Genomic DNA, 14,664 nt, shown 5'->3' with positions numbered 1-14,664 from the left:
TAACCTCTGTGTAATGTAAAGGAATGGTCCTATAGATGGAATTCTGGTTTCAGTAGAAGATACTTTGGATACGAGTGCTCCTGTGGTGTTCCTACTTCACTGTACCAAAAACCTTTAACTTGGGACTCACCTACTGGTAATGTCAATTATAAACCATAAATGATCAACACTTGATATTTACTGAGTATCTCCCCTTAACAAGTAATTATGGTATCTCTGACTTACAAAAAAAATAAATAAAGCTAATTCAAAAAGCACACAAAGTATGACAATTATTCACATTTCCCTAACTATTCTTGACATTTGAGATACCAAGTAGGAGGACTACTTGATAACATATACTATCTAAGGTTTCAAACAAAGTCTTGAAAAAACACTGGAACACTTACCTGGCAACTTGATTCCTGGTCCCACCATCCTTCTGAACTAGTCACACTGGTCTGTGTGGTATCTTGGGGAATACGCCAAACACATACTAAGCCATTCTGACAGCCACTTGAAAAATTTGATCACATAAAACCAAAACATGTCAATATATAGAAGTAAAAATATTTTCAAACAGCAATCAATTAAGACCTGATAGAACTACTACAATATATTTAAAAAATTTATTTGTGGTAGGTATGCTATAATTTCACAAGAAATACAAGTAGGACCCATGTTTTTACCAATATTACATAGGATAAAGGAGATGGCATATCTTTGGATTGCATAGCCAAAGCTTTGGATTGGAAAACTGTTCTTTATTTCTCTACGGTAATCTTATGGTAGTATACATTTTAAGAATAACTGGTAATAGAACAGTTTAAAATTCTTGAGAAGCCACACTTAAAATGCAAGTAACAGCCTACACTAATATAAAGATTAAGACACACACACACACACAAATTTATAACATACGTGGCCATCAGTAAATGCAACTTGGATCCTTTCCCTGGAAGGCTGCACCAAGCAATGCCATTTACAATAGATGGATGGCAGAGTGAATGCAGACAACGCCAGCACCCTGAAATTGGTCCCCAGAGTTTCACATTTTCTTCTTTGGCACATGTCATAAGAATATGACCCGTTGGGTCCCACTTCATACTAGTAAGAGTATCCTTAAAATGGTAGAGGGAGAAAAATATCATAGTAATGCTTACTTTACAAACACTTAAAACTTAGTAATTTATGACCTATACTTCTATCGCTTCCCTGGTGGCTCAGATGGTAAAGCGTCTGCCTATAATGAGGGAGTCCCATAATCGATCCCTGGGTTGGGAAGATCCCCTGGAGAAGGAAATGGCAACCCACTCCAGTCTTCTTGCTTGGAGAATTCCATGGATTGAGTTGCCTGGTAGGCTACAGTCCACAGGGTCGCAAAGAGTCGGACACGACTGGGCGACTTCACTTCACTTCACTTCTTCATACTTCTATCACTCAATTATTTTGAAATGGACATTTTATGCAAATCAGATACTATTACATTATTTCCAACCACGAACTAACTCATCGTTTATATATATATAAATATATATATTTGCTGCATTATATATATTTGCTGCAGTCAAAGCCCAATAAATGTTACTTGATGAATGAATTATGAAATTCTAATTCAGAAGGAATATGTTATCTTTCATCATCATTTTTAAAGTTATTTTTATTAACTACTGATTATCAAAATATGAAAAAGAAGAGGCTTTTTTTTTAAAAGAAGAATCTCTTACACCAAAAATAGCTAATACTATGAGAATCTGGGACATGTTTTATGTTTATACGGTTGTCTTCACTGGGTTCTTCTGATTTTTTTTTAAATTTATTTTTAATTGAAGGATAATTGCTTTTAATTGAAGGATAATTTTTCACAATATTGTATTGGTTTCTACCAAACATCAACATGAATTGGCCATAGGTTTACCCATGGCCCCTCCCACTTGAACATCCCTCCCATCTCCCTTGCCATCCCACCGCTCTAGTTTGTTCCCGAGCCCTGTTTGAGTTCCTTGAGTCATATCAGCAAATTCCCATTGGCTATCTATTTTACATATGGTAATGTACGTTTCCATGTTCCTCTCTCCATCCATCCCACCCTCTCCTTCCTCTCCCACCAGCTGTGTCGATAAGTCTGTGCTCAATGTCTAGTGTCTCCACTACCGCTTGGCAAGTAAGTTCATCAGTACCATCTTTCTAGATTCCATATATATGTGCTAGTACACAATATTTGTTTTTCTCTTTCTGACTTACTTCACTCTGTATAATAGGCTCTATTCTTCTGACTATTTTACCCTCCTTCACACGTTCCAACATTCCAACTGGCTTCATGAATTTATGTTACTTAACTAGTGGCCCCATAAGCTTCTGAATTGTTAACTTCTGTTTAAGGTAACGGAATCATTCTTCATAAATGGAATTTCTAGCATTACTGGGAGGTACTCTGACCAAGGTATCCTATATCACTGTTTCAGTTTTATCTCTTACCTCAACGGCTTTCTTACACAGACTTCTCCATTTATATACATGGTCCAAAAACTTTGTATAACAACAGAATATTAAATCACAAGTGACTGAGGTAAAAAACATTTTTTGAGAAACGAGTATCAAGCAATACTACAGTATAAAATAAGAAAAATAATAATTTGGTAAAGATGCTTTACCTTATGTGCATCAATTAGAACAATGCCTCCTTTCTCAAGTGGTTCCTTTGTTCCCAATAACAATTTTCCATCAAAATATCCCACTGCAAATGGTCTGTCTTCACTGAACCAAGCAATGCAAGTTACAGACACTAACATGATAAAAACAAAATAAAAATTTAAAAAAGAAAATGAGAGACTTATTTGTCATTGTCTCACTTTAAAAGAGACTTTGCAACAAATATATACCACTACAACTACTGGAAGTAAGTTTACAAACATCTCTTTAATGCATTTAGACAAAATGTAGGCTTAGAGCAGGGATTTCATGCAACCCACTTTAAAGGTGTTATTTGTAAGTGACAAGGAGTATCTCATTTTTAATCTTTCATTCTTTTCAAGTGGTTTTTGAAAAAGAGAAACAAAAATTGAATTCCCTTGCTGACTTTAAGTCATTTTAGGCTCTCTCCTTTTGGACCAGAATCTACCATGAAACAAGTGAAATAATTCAACTCTTAGGTAAAAAATTACCTACCCTTTCTTTTGCTTAATATTGCCTATTCTGTGTGTTTGCATATTCTATCAAACATGTTATATTCTAACAATCTATATCCATATTTGTTTTAGTATATGTAATACCAGAAGGCTACAAAAGAAGTAAAAAACAGTTTCTGTGGGAGTACAATGGGGACATGGGAGTTGAGTAAATGTGAGAAAGGCTTTGCATTGTATACCTTTTTATTTCTTTTTTTGCCATGCCTTGTGGCATGTGGGATCTTAGTTCCTTGAACAGGGATCAAACCCGTGTCCTCTGCAGTGGAAGTACAGAGAGTCCTAACCACTGGACTGCCAGGGAATTTCCCACTGTATCTTTTTAAACTAAAATTTTTGAACCATATGATGGTATTATCTATTTTAAAAATCTAAAAAAAAAACCAAAAACAAAACCAAAAAACCTGTTCTATTCTGTTAAAAGAGTACCACAGAAGCTGGGCCTAGGGTCTTTGAGATATCCTACTCCTCCAAATCATCTAACAGAACTGTTCAGTATGATGCCGAGCCATCCAAAATGAAGAGAGTGAGAAAATAAGTGAAAGGCTTCCTAGTATGACTCTCAAATCGGGAACATCCCTCCCCTCCTCCTCCTTCCTCATTTCCTTAATTTCACACATTTGTTAACAATTTCATCTCCATCAATGGTTATCATCTTTTTTCCTCTTGGACATTCTCAACTTTGTAGAGAGACCTCAAGAGCACTCTAAGTGTTCAGACACTTACACAAAAGATAAATAGTAATTTAGGTCTTATTTTGGCAGTAATGTGTGGTAGGAGTTGATAGAGAACTATCTTTCAACTTAGCAGCTAACTAAAATGAAATACCAACTGGGCAATTTAGAAAAAACCAAAATTTTTTATTTACTCAGCATTTGCCGAAAGAGTATATCTATTTGATTAGAGGGAACAGTTTCTCAACCAGCTACAAGTCTAATCATTTACCATCCTTTCGATAGCAATGCTCCAGTTCTCGACGGTGCATGGTGGATACATCAACAACTTCAATCAGTCCTAGAGATCCATCCATCCGTCCCACCAACAACAATTCTGGAGACTCTCCTGACCAGGCTGTAGATGGACCCTCTTCTGGCCAAGCCAGAGCAGATACCCAATGAGGCTGAATATCTACTAACCCTTTTCCTCCTAGAGAAGGAAAAAATGTTAACTAGTTGTCATTTAATTCTTAAGAGCAATACCAAAAAGAAGTACTATTTAACATGCTCAAAGCAGTTCCCAATTTCATAATAGCCTACTAATGAATAAGACTGCAAGGCTGGATCCTTCATTTATATACTACATTTGATTATCAAATCGAGTTTTTCTGTAACTATTAATAGCAAAAAGAGATAGCTTTTATACGAGAAAGAATAAAGGAAATGTCAGTATACAAATGTCACTTAATTTTCCTAATAATTACTGAAAACCAAATTAACATATGAAATTCATCTATAGTTAAGGCAATTTCTCAATTAAGCAAAAGCAAACAAAAATACTGGTGAGCCAAAGATTACAATAATAATTTTTATTTTCCAGAGATATATTAAAAATCAACAAGAGTTTGTACCTGTGAAAGAGACAAAATTAACAGAAATATTTCAACTGATTCAAAAGAACACATAGCTGGAAATGTAGTGATTGCTACTTCTCTAATCCTAGGCTGAATGCTGAATGGTACATAAAAGGAATTTTTAGTTTACAATTACCAGGTTAATTGAAACTCTTAGAAATGAAAGTCAGGAAATGAACACTCTTTCTTTAATTTAAATCATACTATGCATAGATTTCCACAGGTGGTAAACAGATTGTGAGATTCAAGGTGAAGGGAAGCCAATGTTTGAACTTAGAAGGCTAAGAGAAAGAGTACCTTCAGTAGTTTACTAGTCTTTATGTGCCTCTTACCATTAACTTGCCAGATATTCACCATCTTTTCCAAAGCCCCAGCTAGGTATTTGCCACTGATACTCCAGGAAACAGGTGAGAAACTTGGATCACTGGGTGATCCTAGGCTTTCCTCAGCATCACCTTCCCTAGAATACAACAGATAAGTATGGAATTCTAATCCATCATCCAAAAGGAAACTAAATCCTAAATCTTAAAATAAGGATTTTATATAGACCATAGTACATAAAGAGAGACTCTTACATTTCAAAAGCTTGGCCAGTAGTATTTGACAATCACATAATTGCTAGTGTTTCTCATAATGTGAAAATTGTAGAATTACAAAAGAGTATTACTTAGACAATTCATCATTTAATGTACTACATAATTTGTCAACAAAGATATTCTGATTCTACATGGTTTATACATACGATTATTGCTCAGGGCACACTGATTCTTGCTTGCCTAACAGCTAGGGAAGTTTTATATTTAGCTATAAAAATAGAAAAAATACTACACTGTGCTATAGAAGAAATATCATTACTCTTAATTCCTAAATAATCCTTGAAGAATGATGGAAAATAAGCCTATTGTTTTGTAGAATTGAACATGTTAGCAGAGTAGACCTTGATTTAATTCTGAATAAGTCCAGATATTGACAGTTAATATTTTTATCTTCTAAGTTACTATCTAGCAGGACTTGGTGGTCCAGTGGTTGAGAGACCATCTGCCAATGCAGGGGACAGGGATTCGATCCCTGGTCTGGGAAGATTCTACATGCTGAGAGGCAACTAAGTTCGTGCAATGCAACTACTGAAGCCCCTGTGCCTAGAGCCTGTGCTCCGCAACGAGAGAAGTCACCCAATGAGAAGCTCGTGCACTGCAACTAGAGTGTACCCGCTACTCACCACAACTAGAGAAAGCCCATGCCCAGCAATGAAGACCCAGTGCAGCCAAAAATTAATTAATTAATTAAATACTATCTTGCAAAAAACCAAAACAACACATTGGAAACTGTTCTGAAATAAAAAATTGTAAAAAACTTTAGTGACAATTTGATTATACTAACACAACCAAGATGAAGCATGTTTAGGATTCTCCTATTTTTAAATGTTACCCAAGGGAGCTAACGTCATTACTCACAATCTGTTGAACACACAGGTCTGTTGCAGTGAATACTGCTTCTTGGTGACATTCCACACCCGGATGGTGCCATCATTGCCACTTGTAGCCAACAGTCCTTTTTTATTACACCAAACACAAGTCATTACCTAGAAAAGATAAAAAGTCCAGCAATATGTGAGCAAGTTTTAACTCAAATGATTCTGTAATTTGAAAGAGTTCTATCAAATTAAAAATAAATCTACCATGAAATTGTAAAAGTATCCATGTTATAAAACAATATGCATGGTCTAATTCTTTCTAATTGGCTTGTAAATATACACCTATATGAGATATACCTTTAAAATACTATGCCCACTCATTTGAATTATCTTAGACTTGTTACAATCTTAACTAAACATGTTTGTTTAATTAAAAAATGTTTTTTAATCCAATAAAATAGAAGTATTCAATATGTTCTATAAAACAAATTATAAGACTAAAAAATGATTTTTAAATTGGGAAAGTAGAGGTCAGTCTTCATTTCCTAAACTTCCCTTGTCACTGCTCAGGGGCCTAGTGGGTTAGATTAAAACAGCAGGGTCAACTTCTTCTCCTCTTGCATATATAAGCTCTTATCTTTCGTGAGGTTATTCCTTTGGTTTTCTTCTCATTCCCCATCTGATGTTCCCATTTGTATCAGATTATACAGCATGCAACATACACATGTAGAGAAAGGAGTCGGTAACTAGCAAATACTGATAATTTAGCACACACTGTATGTGCGTAAGAGAGAGAAACAGAGAAAGAGAGACACACATATACACACCCCATGATCTAAACTTTAAGCTCCCAGAGAACAGCAGAAACTATTTTATCTTACATAAGGTGATCAACACACTTGGGGCTTAAAATACATACTCTGTTCTGATGTGCCTCCAACTTGATAAAGGAGCATTTTCTGAGATCTCCTCCCATATCAGCAAGCGTCTGTGGAGCAGTCTGGTTGTCGCGGTCATGTGCAGCAAGAGTGCGCACGAGCTGCTGAGCAGCCCACTGCCTGTGCTGCGAGGACAGCCTCGAGGAGAGGCAGCAGGCTGCCAGGGCATTAGCCAGCTCCAGAGGGCCTGCAGCAGAAGAGTCACAGGGAGGATGGGCATACAATTGGGCAGTTAAACCTGCTTAGACAAAACAATGAAATGATGCCCGGGTGAGAGCTGGTGCTGGTGAACAAACAAAAACGGGTTAACCCATCTTTTAAGAATTAGCACTTTCTCAAGCAATCATTTCACTAAGATATGCATACAAGTTATAAAGCACTTATCTCACATAAAATTCCATAATAAATCTGATTCACTGCAAATACACATTTATATACATTAATCAACAGTCTCTGCTCTAAGGATACATAGACTGAGAATACAGCAGACATGAGTTTAAGGCCAGGGCAGAGTGAGCATGTCCTAAAAATTAAGAGTTTGGCTTCTGCTGCTCAAAAGTGATCTTAATAGCCAATCAAGGGACTGCCTTGATAGATCCAAAAGACCATCTCTCTTGGCCAAATGGTGAAGAAAAGGGTACATAGCGTATTTAAGTAGTCCCTTCAAGTATATCGTTTTAAGACAAAGAGAAAAACAGCACTACTTTATATAAATTATATTACAGAAACCTACCGTGATTATTATCTATGGTGACTCAAACCATAATCGAATAAAATAATCTAATTAAAAAAGACAAATTTGGTATATTTTCTAGTACTTATTTCCATGCGCAATGAAAACGTATCCAGGCCCTTTTCTTATGATCTAACTTAACTACACATTGCTCAGGTGCTCAGTCGTGTCCAACTCTTGGCAACCCCATGGACTGCAGCACACCAGGCTTCCCTGTCCTTCATCTCCCAGAGCTTGCTCAAACTCATGTCCATTGAGTCAGTGATGCCCTCCAATCATCTCATCCTATGTCGTTCCCTTCTCCTGCCTTCAATCTTTCCCAATAGCAAGGTCTTTTCTAGTGAGTCAGCTCTTTGCATCAGGTGGCCAAAGTATTGGGAGTTTCAGCTTCAGCATCAGTCATTCCAATGAAAATTCAGGACTCATACCCTTTACGATTGACTGGTTTGATCTCCTTGCTTTCCAAGGGACTTTCAAGAGTCTTCTCCAATGCCACAGTTCAAAAGCATCAATTCTTCAGTGCTCTGCCTTCTTTATGGTCCAACACTCACATCCATACATGACTAATGAAAAAATCATAGCTTTGACTAGATGGACCTTTGTTGGCAAAGTAACGTCTCTACTTTTTAACATGCTGTCTAGATTTGTCATAGCTTTTCTTCCAAGGAGAAAGCGTCTTTTAATTTCATGGCTGCAATCACCATCTACAGTGATGTTGGAGCCCAAGAAAATAAAGTCTGTCACTGTTTCCACTGTTTCCCCATCTATTTGCCAGGAAGTGATGGGACCAGATGCCATGATCTTCATTTTTCGAATCTTGACGTTTAAGCCAGCTTTTTCACTCTCCACTTGCACTTTCATCAAGAGGCTCTTTAGGCTCTGTCTTCCATAAGTGTGGTATTATCTGCATATCTGAGGCTATTAATATTTCTCCCATCAATCTTGATTCCAGCTTGTGCTTCATCCAGCCCAGCATTTCACATGATGTACTCTGCATATAAGTTAAATAAGCAGGGTGACAATATACAGCCTTGACATACTCCTTTCCCAATTTGGAACCAGTCTGTTGTTCCATGTCCAGTTCTAACTGCTGCTTCTTCATCTGCATACAGGTTTCACAGGTGGCAGGTAAGGTGGTCTGGTATTCTCAACTCTTTTAAGAATTTTCCACAGCTTATTGTGATCCACACAGTCAAAGGCTTTGGCATAGTCAATAAAGCAGATGTTTTTCTGGAACTCTCTTGCTTTTTTTATGATCCAATGAATGCTGGCAATTTGATCACTGGTTCCTCTGGCTTTTCTAAATATAGCTTGAACATCTGGAAGTTCACAGTTCATGTACTGTTGAAGCCTCGCTTGGAGAATTTTGAGTATTACTTTGCTAGTGTGTGACATGAGTGCAACTGTGCAGTAGTCTGAATATTCTTTGGCATTGCCATTCTTTGGGATTGGAATGAAAACTGACCTTTTCCAGTTCTGCGGCCACTGCTGAGTTTTCCAAATTTGCTGGCATATTAAGTGCAACACTTTCACAGCATCATCTCTTAGGATTTGAAATAGCTCAACTGGAATTCCATCACCTCCATAGCTTTGTCATAGTGGTGCTTCCTAAGGCCCATTTGACTTCGAATTCCAGGATGTCTGGCTCTAGGTGAGTGATCACACCATCAAGGTTATCTGCGTCATGAAGACCTTTTTTGTATAGTTCTTCTGTGTATTCTTTCCACCTCTTCGTAGTATCTTCTGTTTCTGACAGGTCCATACCACTTCTGTCTTTTATTGTTCCCATCTTTGCGTGAAGTGTTCCCTTGGTATCTCTAATTTTCTTGAAGAGATCGCTAGTCTTTCCAATTCTATTGTTTTCCTCTATTTCTTTGCATTGGTTACTGAGGAAGGCTTTCTTATCTCTCCTTGCTATTCGTTGGAACTCTGCATTCAGATGGGTATATCTTTCCTTTTCTCCTTTGCCTTTTGCTTCTCTTCTTTTCTCAGCTATTTGTAAGGCCTTCTCAGACAACCATTTTGCTTTTTTGCATTTCTTTTTCTTGGGGATGGCTTTGATCACTGTCTCCTGTACAATGTCACAAACCTCCAACCACAGTTCTTCAGGCACTCTTTTCTATCAGATCTAATTCCTGAATCTGTCACTTCTATCGTATATGTTGTTATCTAATTCATCACATATAACAATGAAGAAACATTTTTAAAAACATTGATTAAAAGACTGTATATTTAAATGATATGAAACTTACCTTTCTTTTCAACTTCTGACTTATCATAATTAGGTCTCAGTTTGGCCCCTTTGTCTGCTAGTAATGCCACAAGGGCCTGAGTTACAACAAAATTTGGGGAGGTTACAAGCTTATTCTCTTCAGCAATTCCTCGGAGAAAGCTAGGTAGAAACTTTCGCTGAATTGGATCATCAACTGTGGTTAGATTTACACCTGTGGCAGCAGAAATCAAGTTCTGAAGAGGCAATCAGAACAAATACATTTAATTTTTAATTTTGGAAAATAAGCTTTTTACTTCACAAGTTTCTTTAAGAATTGGTTGGAAAAAGCTATACAATAAGAAAAACACTGAAAACTACTACCCTACCTGTGTACATAACTGCACCAGGAGCTTTGCAGCACTAGGAGTGTTTGATGCTAGACATCCCACTGCTGTGCTCAGATAGGCCAGGCAGGAAATGGGCTTGTTGGCCTTGCTGTGCCCCCCTCGTGAGCGTTCTGAAGCACTTGCCACAGCAGAAGGACTGGTGGAGAGGCCCGCTCTCCCTGCTGCAGCCAAGCACATGAGTCGAACCAAAGTCCGGATATCGGTAAGCCCCAGAGATTCGAGACCAGCAGCCAGGCTACAACTGGAACCACTGCCAGAAAAAGAACACACTTTAGATACATAAAGAAAATAGACTTAAGTGGAGCCCCACATACAATCCATAGCACCAACAACCAAAATAAAAGGCAAGGTGCACCATCCTAGTCATACATGTCCTACTGTATGTATGTATGTATGTAAGTATGTAACAGATGCCCCAAAATAAAAACCTAAAAACTGTTATTGAAACTTTTGTTTTAATAAATATCGACATACACTTGAAGTATATCTGAATTATCAAAGTATAATTTAGAGGAATGTTCATAAACCATGAATTTTCACAAACTGAACAAACCTATGTAACCACCTTCCAGATCAAGAAACAGAGCACTACCAACACCCCAGAAGACGACTTGGGCCCTTCTCAACGTCCAGGCCCTCAAAAATAACTACTATTCTGATGGTTAAGGCCATAAATCAGTTTTGCTTGTTTTTGAACTTCATACAGATAGGATAATAAAGTGTGTATTCTCTTATGTCTGGCTTCTTTTATTCAATATTATGCTTGTAAGATTCATCCATGCTGTTGCAGTATTTTTTTTTTATTTTATTTTTAAACTTTACATAATTGTATTAGTTTTGCCAAACATCAAAATGAATCCACCACAGGTATACATGTGCTGTTGCAGTATTAGCAGCAGTTATTAATTTTCACCCACAGCAGATGTGGGTTCAGTTCCAGTCCATGACAATAAAATGAATACTGCAATTAAGAAGGCCAAATTTTTTTGGTTTTCCAGTGCATATAAAAGTCATGCTTACATTATACTTTAGTCTGTTAAGGGTGCAACAGCATTATGCCTAGAAGAACAATGTATTAATACATCAGATCAGATCAGATCAGTCGCTCAGTCGTGTCTGACTCTTTGCGACCCATGAATCGCAGCACGCCAGGCCTCCCTATCCATCACCAACTCCCGGAGTTCACTCAGACTCACGTCCATTGAGTCAGTGATGCCATCCAGCCATCTCATCCTCTGTCATCCCCTTCTCCTCCTGCCCCCAATCCCTCCCAGCATCAGTCTTTTCCAGTGAGTCAACTCTTCGCATGAGGTGGCCAAAGTACTGCAGTTTCAGCTTTAGCATCATTCCTTCCAAAGAACCCAGGGCTGATCTCCTTCAGAATGGACTGGTTGGATCTCCTTGCAGTCCAAGGGACTCTCAAGAGTCTTCTCCAACACCACAGTTCAAAAGCATCAATTCTTCAGCGCTCAGCCTTCTTCACAGTCCAACTCTCACATCCATACGTGACCACAGGAAAAACCATAGCCTTGACTAGACAGACCTTTGTTGGCAAAGCAATGTCTCTGCTTTTGAATGTGCTATCTAGGTTGGTCATAACTTTCCTTCCAAGGAGTAAGCATCTTTTAATTTCATGGCTGCAGTCACCATTTGCAGTGATTTTGGAGCCCAGAAAAATAAAGTCTGACACTGTTTCCACTGTTTCCCCATCTATTTCCCATGAAGTGGTGGGACCGGATGCCATACACAGCTCAATTTAAAAATACTTTAATGCTAAAAAATGTTAATCATCTAAGCCTTCAGTAATCTTTTTGGAACAGTAACATCAAAGATGTGATCAGTGGATCACAGGTCACCATAACAAATATGATAATAATGAAAAAGCTTGAAACAGTCCAAGAATTACCAAAATGTGACACAAAGACATGAAATGAGCAAATGTTATTGGAAAAATGGTGCCAACAGACTTGTTCAACTCAGGGCTGCCACAAACCTTCAATTTGTTAAAAAAAAAAAAAAATACTAATATCTGTAAAGCACAATAGAGTGCAAGAGAAAAAGATATGGCTGCCTATATAAATGAAATTTACCACAATTAATTTCTCTATACAGATGAGAGCATGGGGCTATTATGAACGGCACTGCCGTTCTTTCCGATGAAAGAATGAATGCTCTTTCCGACACCTTTGGGTACACATATGTAAGCATGTCTGTTGGATATATACCCAGAAGTGTTTTCCTGGGTCATAAGTACATTAATACTCACGTTTAGTTGGTACCATCTATGAGTTTTCCAAAGTAACTATCCTAATTTATTTTTGCACTAGCAGTGTATGAGAGGTCTAGATGTTTCACATCCTCATGATCACTTTTCTCCCCTCAGTCTTTTAAATTTTAGCCATTTTGATGGGTGTATAGTCGTATCCTACTTTCATTTCTCTGAAGAGTAATGGGGCTGAACATTTTCTGTTCATGTTTACTGACCATTTCAAGATCTTTTATATTATTTTGTATTGTGTCCATTTTTCTTTTTCTGTCTTTCTCTTATTGGATTTTAAGAATACTTTATATATTTTGTTGGTTATATGCATTGCTAAGATCATCTCCCATTCCATGGCTTTTTTTTTTTTTCTTTCTGACTTTTTACTTCCTATATGACTTTTGCTGAACCAAAGTTCTTTTTTAATATAGTCCAATTTATCAATGTTTTTCTTTAAAGTGAATGCCTTTTGTGAATTGCTTAAGAAATCTCTGCTTGTTCCAAGATCAAGAGTAAAATCTTCCTTATCTTACAGAAATGTTACTGATTTATGTTTTACATTTAGACCAAAAGATCAGTCGCTCAGTTGTGTCCGTCTCTTTGCAACCCCATGAATCGCAGCACGCCAGGCCTCCCTATCCATCACCAACTCCCGGAGTTCACTCAGACTCACGTCCATCGAGTCAGTGATGCCATCCAGCCATCTCATCCTCTGTCATCCCCTTCTCCTCCTGCCCCCAATCCCTCCCAGCATCAGAGTCTTTTCCAATGAGTCAACTCTTCGCATGAGGTGGCCAAAGTACTGCAGTTTCAGCTTTAGCATCATTCCTTCCAAAGAAATCCCAGGGCTGATCTCCTTCAGAATGGACTGGTTGGATCTCCTTGCAGTCCAAGGGACTCTCAAGAGTCTTCTCCAACACCACAGTTCAAAAGCATCAACTCTTCGGCGCTTAGCTTTCTTCACAGTCCAACTCTCACATCCATACGTGACCACAGGAAAAACCATAGCCTTGACTAGACAGACCTTTGTTGGCAAAGTAATGTCTCTGCTTTTGCATATGCTATCTAGGTTGGTCATAACTTTCCTTCCAAGGAGTAAGCGTCTTTTAATTTCATGGCTGCAGTCACCATTTGCAGTGATTTTGGAGCCCAGAAAAATAAAGTCTGACACTGTTTCCACTGTTTCCCCATCTATTTCCCATGAAGTGATGGGACCGGATGCCATGATCTTCGTTTTCTGAATGTTGAGCTTTAAGCCAACTTTTTCACTCTCCACTTTCACTTTCATCAAGAGGCTCTTGAGTTCCTCTTCACTTTCTGCCCTAAGGGTGGTGTCATCTGCATATCTGAGGTTATTGATATTTCTTGCCTTGAGAACCCCATGAACAGTATGAAAAGGCAAAATGATAGGATACTGAAAGAGGAACTCCCCAGGTCAGTAGGTGCCCAATATGCTACTGGATATCAGTGGAGAAATAACTCCAGAAAGAATGAAGGGATGGAGCCAAAGCAAAAACAATACCCAGCTGTGGATGTGACTGGTGATAGAAGTAAGGTCCGATGCTGTAAAGAGCAATATTGCATAGGAACCTGGAATGTCAGGTCTATGAATCAAGGCAAATTGGAAGTGGTCAAACAAGAGATGGCAAGAGTTAATGTCAACATTCTAGGAATCAGCGAACTGAAATGGACTGGAATGGGTGAATTTAAGTCAGATGACCATTATATCTACTACTGTGGGCAGGAATCCCTCAGAAGAAATGGAGTAGCCATCATGGTCAAAATGAGTCTGAAATGCAGTACTTGGATGCAATCTCAAAAACAACAGAATGATCTCTGTTCGTTTCCAAGGCAAACCATTCAATATCACAGTAATCCAAGTCTTCGCCCCAACCAGTAACGCTGAAGAAGCTGAAGTTGAACGGTTCTATGAAGACCTACAAGACCTTTTAGAACTAACACCCAA

At 38.0% G+C, this 14,664-nt stretch overlaps 1 protein-coding gene across 9 annotated transcripts in view; it reads right to left on the bottom strand.

Annotated features, from left to right (window-relative positions):
* The window catches only part of HERC1 (HECT and RLD domain containing E3 ubiquitin protein ligase family member 1), a 214,073-nt gene that overhangs the window by 34,544 nt on the left and 164,865 nt on the right, over nucleotides 1-14,664 (bottom strand). For all 9 annotated transcript variants that reach the window (XM_055537702.1, XM_055537694.1, XM_055537693.1 and 6 more), the window contains 9 exons: nucleotides 10,418-10,688; nucleotides 10,072-10,285; nucleotides 7,068-7,273; nucleotides 6,189-6,316; nucleotides 5,067-5,194; nucleotides 4,110-4,310; nucleotides 2,634-2,764; nucleotides 901-1,100; nucleotides 390-495 (listed from right to left, as the gene is read on the bottom strand). In XM_055537702.1, the coding sequence (XP_055393677.1) occupies nucleotides 390-495; nucleotides 901-1,100; nucleotides 2,634-2,764; nucleotides 4,110-4,310; nucleotides 5,067-5,194; nucleotides 6,189-6,316; nucleotides 7,068-7,273; nucleotides 10,072-10,285; nucleotides 10,418-10,688 (1,585 nt within the window). The remainder of the gene's footprint in view (nucleotides 1-389; nucleotides 496-900; nucleotides 1,101-2,633; nucleotides 2,765-4,109; nucleotides 4,311-5,066; nucleotides 5,195-6,188; nucleotides 6,317-7,067; nucleotides 7,274-10,071; nucleotides 10,286-10,417; nucleotides 10,689-14,664) is intronic.

The sequence above is a fragment of the Bubalus kerabau genome, chromosome 10 (assembly GCF_029407905.1).
Source record: "Bubalus kerabau isolate K-KA32 ecotype Philippines breed swamp buffalo chromosome 10, PCC_UOA_SB_1v2, whole genome shotgun sequence".
In the NCBI taxonomy this organism is placed as follows: Eukaryota; Metazoa; Chordata; class Mammalia; order Artiodactyla; family Bovidae; genus Bubalus; species Bubalus kerabau.
Note: the sequence above shows the minus strand (reverse complement) of the source record. Positions and strands in the feature narration are given on the sequence as shown.